At 68.4% G+C, this 14,882-nt stretch overlaps 1 protein-coding gene across 1 annotated transcript in view; it reads right to left on the bottom strand.

Annotated features, from left to right (window-relative positions):
- The window catches only part of IRAG2 (inositol 1,4,5-triphosphate receptor associated 2), a 78,724-nt gene that overhangs the window by 54,749 nt on the left and 9,093 nt on the right, over positions 1-14,882 (bottom strand). Inside the window, exons 3-6 of the mRNA XM_048501492.1 lie at positions 6,167-6,284; positions 4,930-4,980; positions 3,990-4,067; positions 2,674-2,730 (exon numbers count right to left, since the gene is read on the bottom strand). Coding sequence (XP_048357449.1) covers positions 2,674-2,730; positions 3,990-4,067; positions 4,930-4,980; positions 6,167-6,284 — 304 coding nt within the window. The remainder of the gene's footprint in view (positions 1-2,673; positions 2,731-3,989; positions 4,068-4,929; positions 4,981-6,166; positions 6,285-14,882) is intronic.

Genomic DNA, 14,882 nt, shown 5'->3' with positions numbered 1-14,882 from the left:
CCTTCTCCCACCCACACAACAAGAGACTTCCTCTGCAAAGTGCGACTTTCCCTTTCCTTTGCAGGAAAGGCGAAGGGAATTAAGATGCATTATGCTTCCTTGGGGCTGTCTAGCTCAGGGGTCTGCAACCTGCGGCTCTCCAGATGTTCATGGACTACAAATCCCATCAGCCCCTGCCAGCATGGTTGCAGACCCCTGGTCTAGCTCCTCTCCACCTTTCCCACCCACATAACAGGAGACTTCCTCTGCAAAGTGTGACTTTCCCATCCTTTTGCAGGGAAGGCGAAGCGAATTAGGATGCATTATGCTTCCTTTGGGTTCTACAGCTCTTCCCCACCTCCCCCCACCCACACAACAAGAGACTTCCCCTGCAAACAGAAAACTATGGGGAAACCGCACTGCAAAGCAAACAGCCACCCTGCAGCCAATAAGTGCACAAAAGACCAATGTCTCATCAGCTTTGACCCTTCTCCTAACAGGCTGAGGGAAACTGCTCCATTTAAAAAGTCAACAGTACCCTCATAGCCAAAGTTTGTGACCAGAGACTAGGGGCTTTTTCGCACACACGGTTTGTTCTTGATTTAATATATGAGGTCGTCATGGTTTCTGCCTTTTTTTCGCACACACTTGACCCGTAATGTGGCCCGACCCCTAATCTGTCGCTCATTTCAGCCTTTGTCTCACATTTTTCCTGTTGCTCGATAATTGTGCAACTTTCTCAGATAAAACGGATTCCCCCCACAATCTGGTGCCTAGGTGCAAAACGCAACTGGAACAAGTGACTGCGAGGGATCACGCCCACTGTGTGATGCGATTTACTCCAACCAATCAGGATGCGGTAGAGCTTGCCAGTTGCGCGCGCACATTTCACTGTTTCGTTACCGTCTCACTCTCCTCCTGCCCCTCCTCGTGGTCGCTCAGGCAGTGCATTGTTTCCAATGCCGCCCCGATATCTCGAGATAGCGAGTTCTCAACGCAGTGGTACACTGAGATAGTGAAATCACGCTGACTCGTTAGCTTGTCACACAGAACACGCCCTTGGATGGCATTCCAGGGCAATGTTTGTACTGCATTCCAGGGCAATGTTTGTACTGCATTCTAGGGCAATGCAAAACCAAGGGGTTTCTGAACCAACAAGAACATCCCCAACAACCTGGTGATGTGTGACTGATCTCGAGCGACGAAACAGCAACAAAAAGGTCAGGATGTCGATGCGGATTGCCTTAATTCAAGAACAAACCGGGTGTGCGAAAAAGCCCTAGGAAAAATCCCAACAAAAACTTGGTGAGAGACTGTGTTGACTTCCAAGGGAATCACACCATCTACAGGTGGAGAGGAGCTACTGCAGAATTTACGGGGAAGGATGAAATGAGCAGGATTTGTGAACCTTTCACTCTCGTGGAGGTCCAAGTTACCTGAACAGGAACAAACTTCATATGAGTGGATGCCCACTAATCAGGTTGCCAATCTCCAGGTGGAGCTTGGAGCTCTCATGGAATAGTAACTGACCTCCAGACGACAGAGACCAATTCCCTTGGAGAAAAGGGGTGCTTTGGAGGGTGAGCTCTATGACATTATATTCCTCTGAGGTCCCCCATTTCCCTAACACCCCCCCCCCAATTCTCTACCACCAAATTTCCAAGTTCCCCAACCTGGAGTTGACCACCAACCCATTAGAGTTTCAACCCCACCTATCATTTAGAACCATGGTGGTGAACCTTTGGCACTCCAGATGTCATGGACTACAATTCCCATCAGCTCTACCAATGGGCCATGCTGGCAGGGGCTGATGGGAATTGTAGTCCATAACACCTGGAGTGCCAAAGGTTCACCACCACTAATTTAGCACCATCTAGAAGAAGAAGAAGAAGAAGAAGAAGAAGAAGAAGAAGAAGAAGAAGAAGAAGAGGAAGAGGAAGAGGAGGAGGAGGAGGAGGAGGAGGAGGAGTTTGGATTTATATCCCCCCTTTCTCTCCTGCAGGAGACTCAAAGGGACTTACAATCTCCTTGCCCTTCCCCCCTCACAACAAACACCCTGTGGGGTAGGTGGGGCTGAGAGAGCTCCGAGAAGCTGTGACTAGCCCAAGGTCACCCAGCTGGCGTGTGTGGGAGTGCACAGGCTAATCTGAATTCCCCAGATAAGCCTCCACAGCTCAAGCGGCAGAGCTGGGAATCAAACCCGGTTCCTCCAGATTAGATACACGAGCTCTTAACCTCCTATGCCCAGTTAAGGCATTTGAGCAGGAATGCTTGCTTGAATACTGCCACAACTAAGTAACTATTATAGGGGCATAAAGATTTCACATGCGGGGTTTTTTGGGGGCTGGGACCTATGTAACACCTAGGGTTGCCAGACTGGGAAAATCCTGGATATTTAGAGGGCGGAGCTTAGGAAGGGAGGGGCCATGACGCCTATGGAAACCACATCGGGGACCTCTGAGATAGGAGCGTGGGGTGCTAGTAGGGTGGAGTAGTCCCGAGAAACAAACAGCGGGTGCAAACCCTGTTGAGCTCTCTTCAGCGGCCAGTTTCTCTTCCTGATGAAGGAAAACTGTCATCACAAGCTCGTATTCTGTTTGCATTGGGATGCTGATCTTATACTCCGACATTCACATTGCCACAAATTTCTTTGGGGGGAAAAAGAGGACCCCCATAGAGAACAGAACAACTAACCTTATGGAGGGATGTGTCTTTATCCGTCAGAGCGTTCTCATACATATGCATCTGCAACTGGAAAGGAGGTAGAGGGAAGTCAGATGCGTCAGCGTAGCACCAGTTAGTTTTAAAAACCACCAATAAGCAGCTCAAAGGTGCCAGTTCAGGTAATCTGTGCCTGTTTTTGCATAACACAAATAAGATGTCCTGAGGATGGGAAAAAGGCATCCACACAGCTTTTATTTTTTCTTCTTTCTTCTTTTGGAGAGGAGACGTCTGAGGGGGAATATGATTGAAGTCTATAAAATTATGCATGGGGTAGAAAATGTTGGCAGAGAGACATTTTTCTCTCTTTCTCACAATACTAGAACCAGGGGGCATTCATTGAAAATGCTGGGGGGAAGAATTAGGACTAATAAAAGGAAACACTTCTTCACGCAACGTGTGATTGGTGTTTGGAATATGCTGCCACAGGAGGTGGTGATGGCCACTCACCTGGATAGCTTTAAAAAGGGCTTGGACAGTTTTATGGAGGAGAAGTCGATTTATGGCTACCAACCTTAACTTATAATTGTTATGGCATTACATCTCATCTGTTTCTGTTTTAACTACTGCACGGAGATATTTCAAAGACAGACAAAGTTCATATCTAAAATTCACACATTCCATTTAAAAGTGCTGCTTAACTTAAACTGAAGGGCAGAGCTGTTGATTTAAGATTGAGTGTAGGTGTGTTCCAAACAACAGTTTTTAAAATGAAGATTTGGTTTATTTCAATAGTCCAGATTCTGAACTTGATCAATAATTTATTTTATTTTTTATTTATTTATTCGATTTGATAAACCGCCCTACCCCCGGAGGGCTCAGGGCGGTGTACAACAACAAATAACACCACAATAAAACAAATCAAATAACCCCAGTTAAAATATACAAAACCTTAAAACTATAAAACTATAGCAGCAGTAACCTTCAATAAGCAGATCATGGAGGCCAAAGCTTACTCTTATTCCCCAGTACTGCTATTCAGAGGTATCCTGTCTCTAAGCATGGAGGCTCTATGTAGTTATCAGTTCCAACATCCATGGAGTGATGTGCCAAGGTTTTGTCTAATCACTTCTTGAAGCCATCCTGTGGCAGCCAGTTCGACAGGTTAGCTATGCAATATGTGTTAAGAAATATTTTAGATTATACTCTGTCTCTGTCATGCAAATGTTTAGGTTCTATTGACCATATCTCCAAAATCAAAGAAAGGTTTTAAGCCTGTGGTTACCTTGGATATCAATGCTGAACATTGTTTAGGTGATGGGTGTAAAGAACCTGTCGAAGAGACTTACTTGGAGTTCAGCCACATTTCTGGATAACTCAACAATATTCGTCTGGAGACCACTCATATCCAGAGCATTTTGAATATTCTGGATGAAAAGAAGAAGAAGAGTTGGTTTTTATACCCTGCTTTTCACTGCCTTTAAGGAGTATCAAAATGCTTTACAAACTCATGTGGAGAATGTCATGATATATATATAAAACAGTTCACAAAAGGGTCATTTTCTAGTCAGCAGAAGTTTGCCCAACTCAAAGGCGGGAGACAGTCAGTCTAGGGACAAGAAGTAACAACAGTTGACCTTTAACATGATTGGTGATTTCAACTGTGACTCTAGACCAATGAGAGGCTGTTGCTGGGGCAGGGGAAAAGTATCCTTGTTGAATGTATAAGATGCAAAGCATTGTATATGCTAAGTTCTGAGTCTAAGTTCAGAGAGTGTCTAGTTCTGTGTGTGTTCAACTTTGTTCTTGCTGAAGAGTTCTGTATAGTCTTATAGTCTTGCATAGCATAGACTTGTGTAACCTTGCCACTGCTAAAGTAAAACCTTCCCATGAAAAGAACATTTTGCGCGGAGAGTATTCTTTTCCAAAGTGCTAGGAGGCTGCAGTGAGTGCAAGAGGACTATAGACCTTCTCATCTTACCAGAGTAGCTCCGCTTTAAACTCTGCTGATAGAGACTGGTGAGATAAAAGGTACGAAAGGCTGAGAATCAATGAATTGCAGTACCTGAAAGGGATTAACCCAGTTCAGGGAGTTACATTATTAGTCGCAATTGCTACATGGAACCTTCACATTCAAAGGCAGGATGCCTCTCGGGAGGGGGGCAAGGGGGTGGAGATGGAAAAGCGGACCCAATTAGTAACCCCCTCTCGGCACACACAAATAATTAGTAACCCACTCTCGGGAACTGGTGAGAACCTGCTGGATCCCACCTCTGACTACGCACTTACCTCTTCCTGAAGACTCGAAATCTTCAAAATGAGGGACTGGTTCTCTTTTTCCTGGGGAAAGGGTGAAAAACGGAAGACAAGCAATCTGCGCTTTGAGAAGCAATTGCCAAAATACACTGAGCTGCTCAGAACCAGCGTGCTCAATAACTTTTGCCTTTTCCTCATCCACCGGCAGGTTACTCCCCGCCCCCGGCACGGCAAATCAGTCACCTAGTGAATTGTGCACAATTCACTATGTGTATGCAAGCACGAGTTCTCGTTTGTGCACAATTCACACTGAGAAACCACTCCTGCCACTGCAAATTTGGAAGAGATGAACCAGGAAGGCTAAAAATCATGGTCACCATAGAGCATAGGTGTCAAACTCGCAGCCCTCCAGATGCTGTGGACTGCAGTTCCCATCATCCCCTGCCAGCATGGCTAATTGCTCATGCTGGCAGGGGATGATGAGAACTGTAGTCCATAACATCTAGAGGACCGCGAGTTTGACAGATATGCCATATTGGAACACAGACACTTTCTACAGGCATCCAAATTAGTCTTCCTCGTGCCCATCAACTGATATGCTCAAGCCCTGACTTCAATAAGCCAGGAAGATGGAGCTTGAAAGACGGGGCATGTTTTAATAAATCAAATTATAAAGGCTGCGGTAGACAATTTACAGGGCAAGGGAAATTCTTCAGCTGTGGACCATGCTCTCCTGATAGAGTTGCCAACTGGTAAGAAGTTACGCAAACCGCCTCTGCCCATTGAAAAGCTTATTTATCCAGTTGGTTCCCAAGATTTCAGCCGACACGCTTCCAAACAACTTGACATTCATAAGGACTGGAAACTTTTAAAAGGCAGCAGAGATCCTGGAAAAATTTGCTGTCCTGTGGAATTACAATGCATAACCCTGACTATAATGCAAACTCTCACACATATGGAACAAACAATACCGTGGGTGCTGTGTGGTTTCCGGGCTGTGTTTCCCCGAAAATAAGACAGTGCCTTATGTTAATTTTTGCTCCCAAAGATGCGCTATGTCTTATTTTCAGGGGACGTCTTATTTTTCCGCTCCACACCTGCATGCTCTGGTCGACGGGCATGCTTCCAAACAAAAACTTTGCTACGTCTTACTTTCAGGGGATGCTTTATATTTAGCACTTCAGCAAAACCTCTACTATGTCTTATTTTCAGGGGATGTCTTATTTTGGGGGAAACAGGGTAGTACCTGAAAAACAGCGAGTCCACTTACTAGTTGTTTATTCTGTGTCAACAGCTTTCCAGCCTTTTCTTCAGAAGTAGTCAGGTGGTTTTTGACTTCTTCCAGTTCCTCTTTCAAGCTTTTCACTTTAGTGACCGAGTGCTGGAAACTGAAGGAGCCAAAACCACCTTTCATTAGTCACATAAACTGATATATTCTATCATTCTATGGCCCGTTCCGCACGTGCAGAATAATGCACTTTCAATCCATTTTCAGTGCACTTTGAAGGTGGATTTTACTGTGCGGAATATCAAAATCCACTTTCAAACAATTGTGAAAGTGGATTGAATGTGCATTATTCTGCATGTGCGGAAGGGACCTATGATCTCCTCATATAATGTGGCTCAAACCATGAGGGCATGTGAGATTTTCTTCGTTTCTTTGGGGCATACCCTTTGCACATGAGCCACTGTAGTGGGCACCCTCCTGGTCAGAAAGCAGTGCTCAGATCACTGACTCATGCAGAGACACACCAGATAACCTCCTGAGAGGAAGTTGAACAACAGTGACGATGGAACATTTGGGGAAACTGAATGGAACAAAGCAAGATTAAAGGAATATGTTGTGTAGATTTGCGAGGTCCATGGCAGGGACTACAGATCCCCAGCCCCACCGGGACAGGAGACAAATTTTTAAATGGCCATCAGAATGATGGCATGGTATAACATCCAGCTAAAACCTAAAAGTGATGTCAGTTCTCCATAAGAATTGCTGGAAATGATAGGAGCACACTGCCTTCTGGGGCGCTGCTGTTTCCCGCCCTGTCACAGGGCGGGAAACGGCAGCGCCCCAGAAGGCCGCGTTCTCCGGCGGCCGCTGGCTGGAGAAGCTGCCGCGACTGCCTTGCTCTCCAGAAGGAGCAGCGCAGCCTTCCAAAAAAATAGGGGACACTGGAAATGAATCTCCGCGGGACGCGGGACAAATTGTGTGAAGGCGGGACTGTCCCGCCAAAAGCGGGACGTCTGGTCAGCCTATCCTAGAGAGACATGAAATCACGTCCTGGTTCACCTGGAAGTGACACCATAACATTGACATTCCATCCCCACACCTCTGGTCAAATATCACCAACTGTAGCTGACTGCATGAAGAAGCAGGAATGATAGCCACCCTTGCCCTGTTTTTATTACTCTTAGCACTCCATTTTGGCATCAACACATAAAAGAAACCACCGCCATTTTAAAGGGGTTCTCAATTTACAATTTGAAGGAACAGAGCCCCATATTGCCCCAGTAGATCCCCATATTGCCCCAGTAGGCCCCTCCGCTCCTTGGAAGAGGACCTACTCGTGATCCCTGGCCCAAAAATGATCAGGCTGGCCTCGACGAGGGGCAGGTCCTTTTCAGCCCTGGCCCCTACCTAGTGGAACAGGCTCCCTAGGGAGATCAGGGTCCTGCAGGACTTACAGAGTTTCCGCAGGGCCTGCAAGACGGACCTGTTCCGCCAGGTGTTTGGCCAGCCTGGTTAAAAACCATGTCATCTGGCCTCCCATGGGCACAAGGGGGGGAGGGGGTAGCCAGACGCCATCCACATTTTAAAATGGGTTCTGTTTTTTATGTAATTAATATTTAAATTATGTTTTACTGTATGTTTTAATCTTGTTGCAAACTCACTCTGGATTCTTAGTTACAGGGCGGCGAATTTTTTTGCACTCTAGATGTTAGGGACTACTACTGATCAGCCCCTGCCAACATGGCCAATTGGACATGCTGGCAGGGGCTGATGGGAATTGTAGTCCATAACATCTGGAGTGCCAAAGGTTCACCCCCCCCCCCCCCCCACCCCCCCCCCCCCCCCCCCCCCCCCCCCCCCCCCCCCCCCCCCCCCCCCCCCCCCCCCCCCCCACCCCCCCCCCCCCCCCCCCCCCCCCCCCCCCCCCCCCCCCCCGCCCACCCCGCCACCCCCCCACCCCCCCCCCCCCCCACCCCCCCCCCCCCCCCCCCCCCCCCCCCCCCCCCCCCCCCCCCCCGCACCCCCCGCCCCCCACACCCCCCCCCCCCCCCACCCCCCCCCCCCCCCACCCCCCCCCCCCCCCACCCCCCCCCCCCCCCACCCCCCCCCCCCCCCACCCCCCCCCCCCCCCACCCCCCCCCCCCCCCACCCCCCCCCCCCCCCACCCCCCCCCCCCCCCACCCCCCCCCCCCCCCACCCCCCCCCCCCCCCACCCCCCCCCCCCCCCACCCCCCCCCCCCCCCACCCCCCCCCCCCCCCACCCCCCCCCCCCCCCACCCCCCCCCCCCCCCACCCCCCCCCCCCCCCACCCCCCCCCCCCCCCACCCCCCCCCCCCCCCACCCCCCCCCCCCCCCACCCCCCCCCCCCCCCACCCCCCCCCCCCCCCACCCCCCCCCCCCCCCACCCCCCCCCCCCCCCACCCCCCCCCCCCCCCACCCCCCCCCCCCCCCACCCCCCCCCCCCCCCACCCCCCCCCCCCCCCACCCCCCCCCCCCCCCACCCCCCCCCCCCCCCACCCCCCCCCCCCCCCACCCCCCCCCCCCCCCACCCCCCCCCCCCCCCACCCCCCCCCCCCCCCACCCCCCCCCCCCCCCACCCCCCCCCCCCCCCACCCCCCCCCCCCCCCACCCCCCCCCCCCCCCACCCCCCCCCCCCCCCACCCCCCCCCCCCCCCACCCCCCCCCCCCCCCACCCCCCCCCCCCCCCACCCCCCCCCCCCCCCACCCCCCCCCCCCCCCACCCCCCCCCCCCCCCACCCCCCCCCCCCCCCACCCCCCCCCCCCCCCACCCCCCCCCCCCCCCACCCCCCCCCCCCCCCACCCCCCCCCCCCCCCACCCCCCCCCCCCCCCACCCCCCCCCCCCCCCACCCCCCCCCCCCCCCACCCCCCCCCCCCCCCACCCCCCCCCCCCCCCACCCCCCCCCCCCCCCACCCCCCCCCCCCCCCACCCCCCCCCCCCCCCACCCCCCCCCCCCCCCACCCCCCCCCCCCCCCACCCCCCCCCCCCCCCACCCCCCCCCCCCCCCACCCCCCCCCCCCCCCACCCCCCCCCCCCCCCACCCCCCCCCCCCCCCACCCCCCCCCCCCCCCACCCCCCCCCCCCCCCACCCCCCCCCCCCCCCACCCCCCCCCCCCCCCACCCCCCCCCCCCCCCACCCCCCCCCCCCCCCACCCCCCCCCCCCCCCACCCCCCCCCCCCCCCACCCCCCCCCCCCCCCACCCCCCCCCCCCCCCACCCCCCCCCCCCCCCACCCCCCCCCCCCCCCACCCCCCCCCCCCCCCACCCCCCCCCCCCCCCACCCCCCCCCCCCCCCACCCCCCCCCCCCCCCACCCCCCCCCCCCCCCACCCCCCCCCCCCCCCACCCCCCCCCCCCCCCACCCCCCCCCCCCCCCACCCCCCCCCCCCCCCACCCCCCCCCCCCCCCACCCCCCCCCCCCCCCACCCCCCCCCCCCCCCACCCCCCCCCCCCCCCACCCCCCCCCCCCCCCACCCCCCCCCCCCCCCACCCCCCCCCCCCCCCACCCCCCCCCCCCCCCACCCCCCCCCCCCCCCACCCCCCCCCCCCCCCACCCCCCCCCCCCCCCACCCCCCCCCCCCCCCACCCCCCCCCCCCCCCACCCCCCCCCCCCCCCACCCCCCCCCCCCCCCACCCCCCCCCCCCCCCACCCCCCCCCCCCCCCACCCCCCCCCCCCCCCACCCCCCCCCCCCCCCACCCCCCCCCCCCCCCACCCCCCCCCCCCCCCACCCCCCCCCCCCCCCACCCCCCCCCCCCCCCACCCCCCCCCCCCCCCACCCCCCCCCCCCCCCACCCCCCCCCCCCCCCACCCCCCCCCCCCCCCACCCCCCCCCCCCCCCACCCCCCCCCCCCCCCACCCCCCCCCCCCCCCACCCCCCCCCCCCCCCACCCCCCCCCCCCCCCACCCCCCCCCCCCCCCACCCCCCCCCCCCCCCACCCCCCCCCCCCCCCACCCCCCCCCCCCCCCACCCCCCCCCCCCCCCACCCCCCCCCCCCCCCACCCCCCCCCCCCCCCACCCCCCCCCCCCCCCACCCCCCCCCCCCCCCACCCCCCCCCCCCCCCACCCCCCCCCCCCCCCACCCCCCCCCCCCCCCACCCCCCCCCCCCCCCACCCCCCCCCCCCCCCACCCCCCCCCCCCCCCACCCCCCCCCCCCCCCACCCCCCCCCCCCCCCACCCCCCCCCCCCCCCACCCCCCCCCCCCCCCACCCCCCCCCCCCCCCACCCCCCCCCCCCCCCACCCCCCCCCCCCCCCACCCCCCCCCCCCCCCACCCCCCCCCCCCCCCACCCCCCCCCCCCCCCACCCCCCCCCCCCCCCACCCCCCCCCCCCCCCACCCCCCCCCCCCCCCACCCCCCCCCCCCCCCACCCCCCCCCCCCCCCACCCCCCCCCCCCCCCACCCCCCCCCCCCCCCACCCCCCCCCCCCCCCACCCCCCCCCCCCCCCACCCCCCCCCCCCCCCACCCCCCCCCCCCCCCACCCCCCCCCCCCCCCACCCCCCCCCCCCCCCACCCCCCCCCCCCCCCACCCCCCCCCCCCCCCACCCCCCCCCCCCCCCACCCCCCCCCCCCCCCACCCCCCCCCCCCCCCACCCCCCCCCCCCCCCACCCCCCCCCCCCCCCACCCCCCCCCCCCCCCACCCCCCCCCCCCCCCACCCCCCCCCCCCCCCACCCCCCCCCCCCCCCACCCCCCCCCCCCCCCACCCCCCCCCCCCCCCACCCCCCCCCCCCCCCACCCCCCCCCCCCCCCACCCCCCCCCCCCCCCACCCCCCCCCCCCCCCACCCCCCCCCCCCCCCACCCCCCCCCCCCCCCACCCCCCCCCCCCCCCACCCCCCCCCCCCCCCACCCCCCCCCCCCCCCACCCCCCCCCCCCCCCACCCCCCCCCCCCCCCACCCCCCCCCCCCCCCACCCCCCCCCCCCCCCACCCCCCCCCCCCCCCACCCCCCCCCCCCCCCACCCCCCCCCCCCCCCACCCCCCCCCCCCCCCACCCCCCCCCCCCCCCACCCCCCCCCCCCCCCACCCCCCCCCCCCCCCACCCCCCCCCCCCCCCACCCCCCCCCCCCCCCACCCCCCCCCCCCCCCACCCCCCCCCCCCCCCACCCCCCCCCCCCCCCACCCCCCCCCCCCCCCACCCCCCCCCCCCCCCACCCCCCCCCCCCCCCACCCCCCCCCCCCCCCACCCCCCCCCCCCCCCACCCCCCCCCCCCCCCACCCCCCCCCCCCCCCACCCCCCCCCCCCCCCACCCCCCCCCCCCCCCACCCCCCCCCCCCCCCACCCCCCCCCCCCCCCACCCCCCCCCCCCCCCACCCCCCCCCCCCCCCACCCCCCCCCCCCCCCACCCCCCCCCCCCCCCACCCCCCCCCCCCCCCACCCCCCCCCCCCCCCACCCCCCCCCCCCCCCACCCCCCCCCCCCCCCACCCCCCCCCCCCCCCACCCCCCCCCCCCCCCACCCCCCCCCCCCCCCACCCCCCCCCCCCCCCACCCCCCCCCCCCCCCACCCCCCCCCCCCCCCACCCCCCCCCCCCCCCACCCCCCCCCCCCCCCACCCCCCCCCCCCCCCACCCCCCCCCCCCCCCACCCCCCCCCCCCCCCACCCCCCCCCCCCCCCACCCCCCCCCCCCCCCACCCCCCCCCCCCCCCACCCCCCCCCCCCCCCACCCCCCCCCCCCCCCACCCCCCCCCCCCCCCACCCCCCCCCCCCCCCACCCCCCCCCCCCCCCACCCCCCCCCCCCCCCACCCCCCCCCCCCCCCACCCCCCCCCCCCCCCACCCCCCCCCCCCCCCACCCCCCCCCCCCCCCACCCCCCCCCCCCCCCACCCCCCCCCCCCCCCACCCCCCCCCCCCCCCACCCCCCCCCCCCCCCACCCCCCCCCCCCCCCACCCCCCCCCCCCCCCACCCCCCCCCCCCCCCACCCCCCCCCCCCCCCACCCCCCCCCCCCCCCACCCCCCCCCCCCCCCACCCCCCCCCCCCCCCACCCCCCCCCCCCCCCACCCCCCCCCCCCCCCACCCCCCCCCCCCCCCACCCCCCCCCCCCCCCACCCCCCCCCCCCCCCACCCCCCCCCCCCCCCACCCCCCCCCCCCCCCACCCCCCCCCCCCCCCACCCCCCCCCCCCCCCACCCCCCCCCCCCCCCACCCCCCCCCCCCCCCACCCCCCCCCCCCCCCACCCCCCCCCCCCCCCACCCCCCCCCCCCCCCACCCCCCCCCCCCCCCACCCCCCCCCCCCCCCACCCCCCCCCCCCCCCACCCCCCCCCCCCCCCACCCCCCCCCCCCCCCACCCCCCCCCCCCCCCACCCCCCCCCCCCCCCACCCCCCCCCCCCCCCACCCCCCCCCCCCCCCACCCCCCCCCCCCCCCACCCCCCCCCCCCCCCACCCCCCCCCCCCCCCACCCCCCCCCCCCCCCACCCCCCCCCCCCCCCACCCCCCCCCCCCCCCACCCCCCCCCCCCCCCACCCCCCCCCCCCCCCACCCCCCCCCCCCCCCACCCCCCCCCCCCCCCACCCCCCCCCCCCCCCACCCCCCCCCCCCCCCACCCCCCCCCCCCCCCACCCCCCCCCCCCCCCACCCCCCCCCCCCCCCACCCCCCCCCCCCCCCACCCCCCCCCCCCCCCACCCCCCCCCCCCCCCACCCCCCCCCCCCCCCACCCCCCCCCCCCCCCACCCCCCCCCCCCCCCACCCCCCCCCCCCCCCACCCCCCCCCCCCCCCACCCCCCCCCCCCCCCACCCCCCCCCCCCCCCACCCCCCCCCCCCCCCACCCCCCCCCCCCCCCACCCCCCCCCCCCCCCACCCCCCCCCCCCCCCACCCCCCCCCCCCCCCACCCCCCCCCCCCCCCACCCCCCCCCCCCCCCACCCCCCCCCCCCCCCACCCCCCCCCCCCCCCACCCCCCCCCCCCCCCACCCCCCCCCCCCCCCACCCCCCCCCCCCCCCACCCCCCCCCCCCCCCACCCCCCCCCCCCCCCACCCCCCCCCCCCCCCACCCCCCCCCCCCCCCACCCCCCCCCCCCCCCACCCCCCCCCCCCCCCACCCCCCCCCCCCCCCACCCCCCCCCCCCCCCACCCCCCCCCCCCCCCACCCCCCCCCCCCCCCACCCCCCCCCCCCCCCACCCCCCCCCCCCCCCACCCCCCCCCCCCCCCACCCCCCCCCCCCCCCACCCCCCCCCCCCCCCACCCCCCCCCCCCCCCACCCCCCCCCCCCCCCACCCCCCCCCCCCCCCACCCCCCCCCCCCCCCACCCCCCCCCCCCCCCACCCCCCCCCCCCCCCACCCCCCCCCCCCCCCACCCCCCCCCCCCCCCACCCCCCCCCCCCCCCACCCCCCCCCCCCCCCACCCCCCCCCCCCCCCACCCCCCCCCCCCCCCACCCCCCCCCCCCCCCACCCCCCCCCCCCCCCACCCCCCCCCCCCCCCACCCCCCCCCCCCCCCACCCCCCCCCCCCCCCACCCCCCCCCCCCCCCACCCCCCCCCCCCCCCACCCCCCCCCCCCCCCACCCCCCCCCCCCCCCACCCCCCCCCCCCCCCACCCCCCCCCCCCCCCACCCCCCCCCCCCCCCACCCCCCCCCCCCCCCACCCCCCCCCCCCCCCACCCCCCCCCCCCCCCACCCCCCCCCCCCCCCACCCCCCCCCCCCCCCACCCCCCCCCCCCCCCACCCCCCCCCCCCCCCACCCCCCCCCCCCCCCACCCCCCCCCCCCCCCACCCCCCCCCCCCCCCACCCCCCCCCCCCCCCACCCCCCCCCCCCCCCACCCCCCCCCCCCCCCACCCCCCCCCCCCCCCACCCCCCCCCCCCCCCACCCCCCCCCCCCCCCACCCCCCCCCCCCCCCACCCCCCCCCCCCCCCACCCCCCCCCCCCCCCACCCCCCCCCCCCCCCACCCCCCCCCCCCCCCACCCCCCCCCCCCCCCACCCCCCCCCCCCCCCACCCCCCCCCCCCCCCACCCCCCCCCCCCCCCACCCCCCCCCCCCCCCACCCCCCCCCCCCCCCACCCCCCCCCCCCCCCACCCCCCCCCCCCCCCACCCCCCCCCCCCCCCACCCCCCCCCCCCCCCACCCCCCCCCCCCCCCACCCCCCCCCCCCCCCACCCCCCCCCCCCCCCACCCCCCCCCCCCCCCACCCCCCCCCCCCCCCACCCCCCCCCCCCCCCACCCCCCCCCCCCCCCACCCCCCCCCCCCCCCACCCCCCCCCCCCCCCACCCCCCCCCCCCCCCACCCCCCCCCCCCCCCACCCCCCCCCCCCCCCACCCCCCCCCCCCCCCACCCCCCCCCCCCCCCACCCCCCCCCCCCCCCACCCCCCCCCCCCCCCACCCCCCCCCCCCCCCACCCCCCCCCCCCCCCACCCCCCCCCCCCCCCACCCCCCCCCCCCCCCACCCCCCCCCCCCCCCACCCCCCCCCCCCCCCACCCCCCCCCCCCCCCACCCCCCCCCCCCCCCACCCCCCCCCCCCCCCACCCCCCCCCCCCCCCACCCCCCCCCCCCCCCACCCCCCCCCCCCCCCACCCCCCCCCCCCCCCACCCCCCCCCCCCCCCACCCCCCCCCCCCCCCACCCCCCCCCCCCCCCACCCCCCCCCCCCCCCACCCCCCCCCCCCCCCACCCCCCCCCCCCCCCACCCCCCCCCCCCCCCACCCCCCCCCCCCCCCACCCCCCCCCCCCCCCACCCCCCCCCCCCCCCACCCCCCCCCCCCCCCACCCCCCCCCCCCCCCACCCCCCCCCCCCCCCACC

This window comes from Sphaerodactylus townsendi, linkage group LG06 (genome assembly GCF_021028975.2).
Source record: "Sphaerodactylus townsendi isolate TG3544 linkage group LG06, MPM_Stown_v2.3, whole genome shotgun sequence".
Classification (NCBI taxonomy): domain Eukaryota; kingdom Metazoa; phylum Chordata; class Lepidosauria; order Squamata; family Sphaerodactylidae; genus Sphaerodactylus; species Sphaerodactylus townsendi.
Note: the sequence above shows the minus strand (reverse complement) of the source record. Positions and strands in the feature narration are given on the sequence as shown.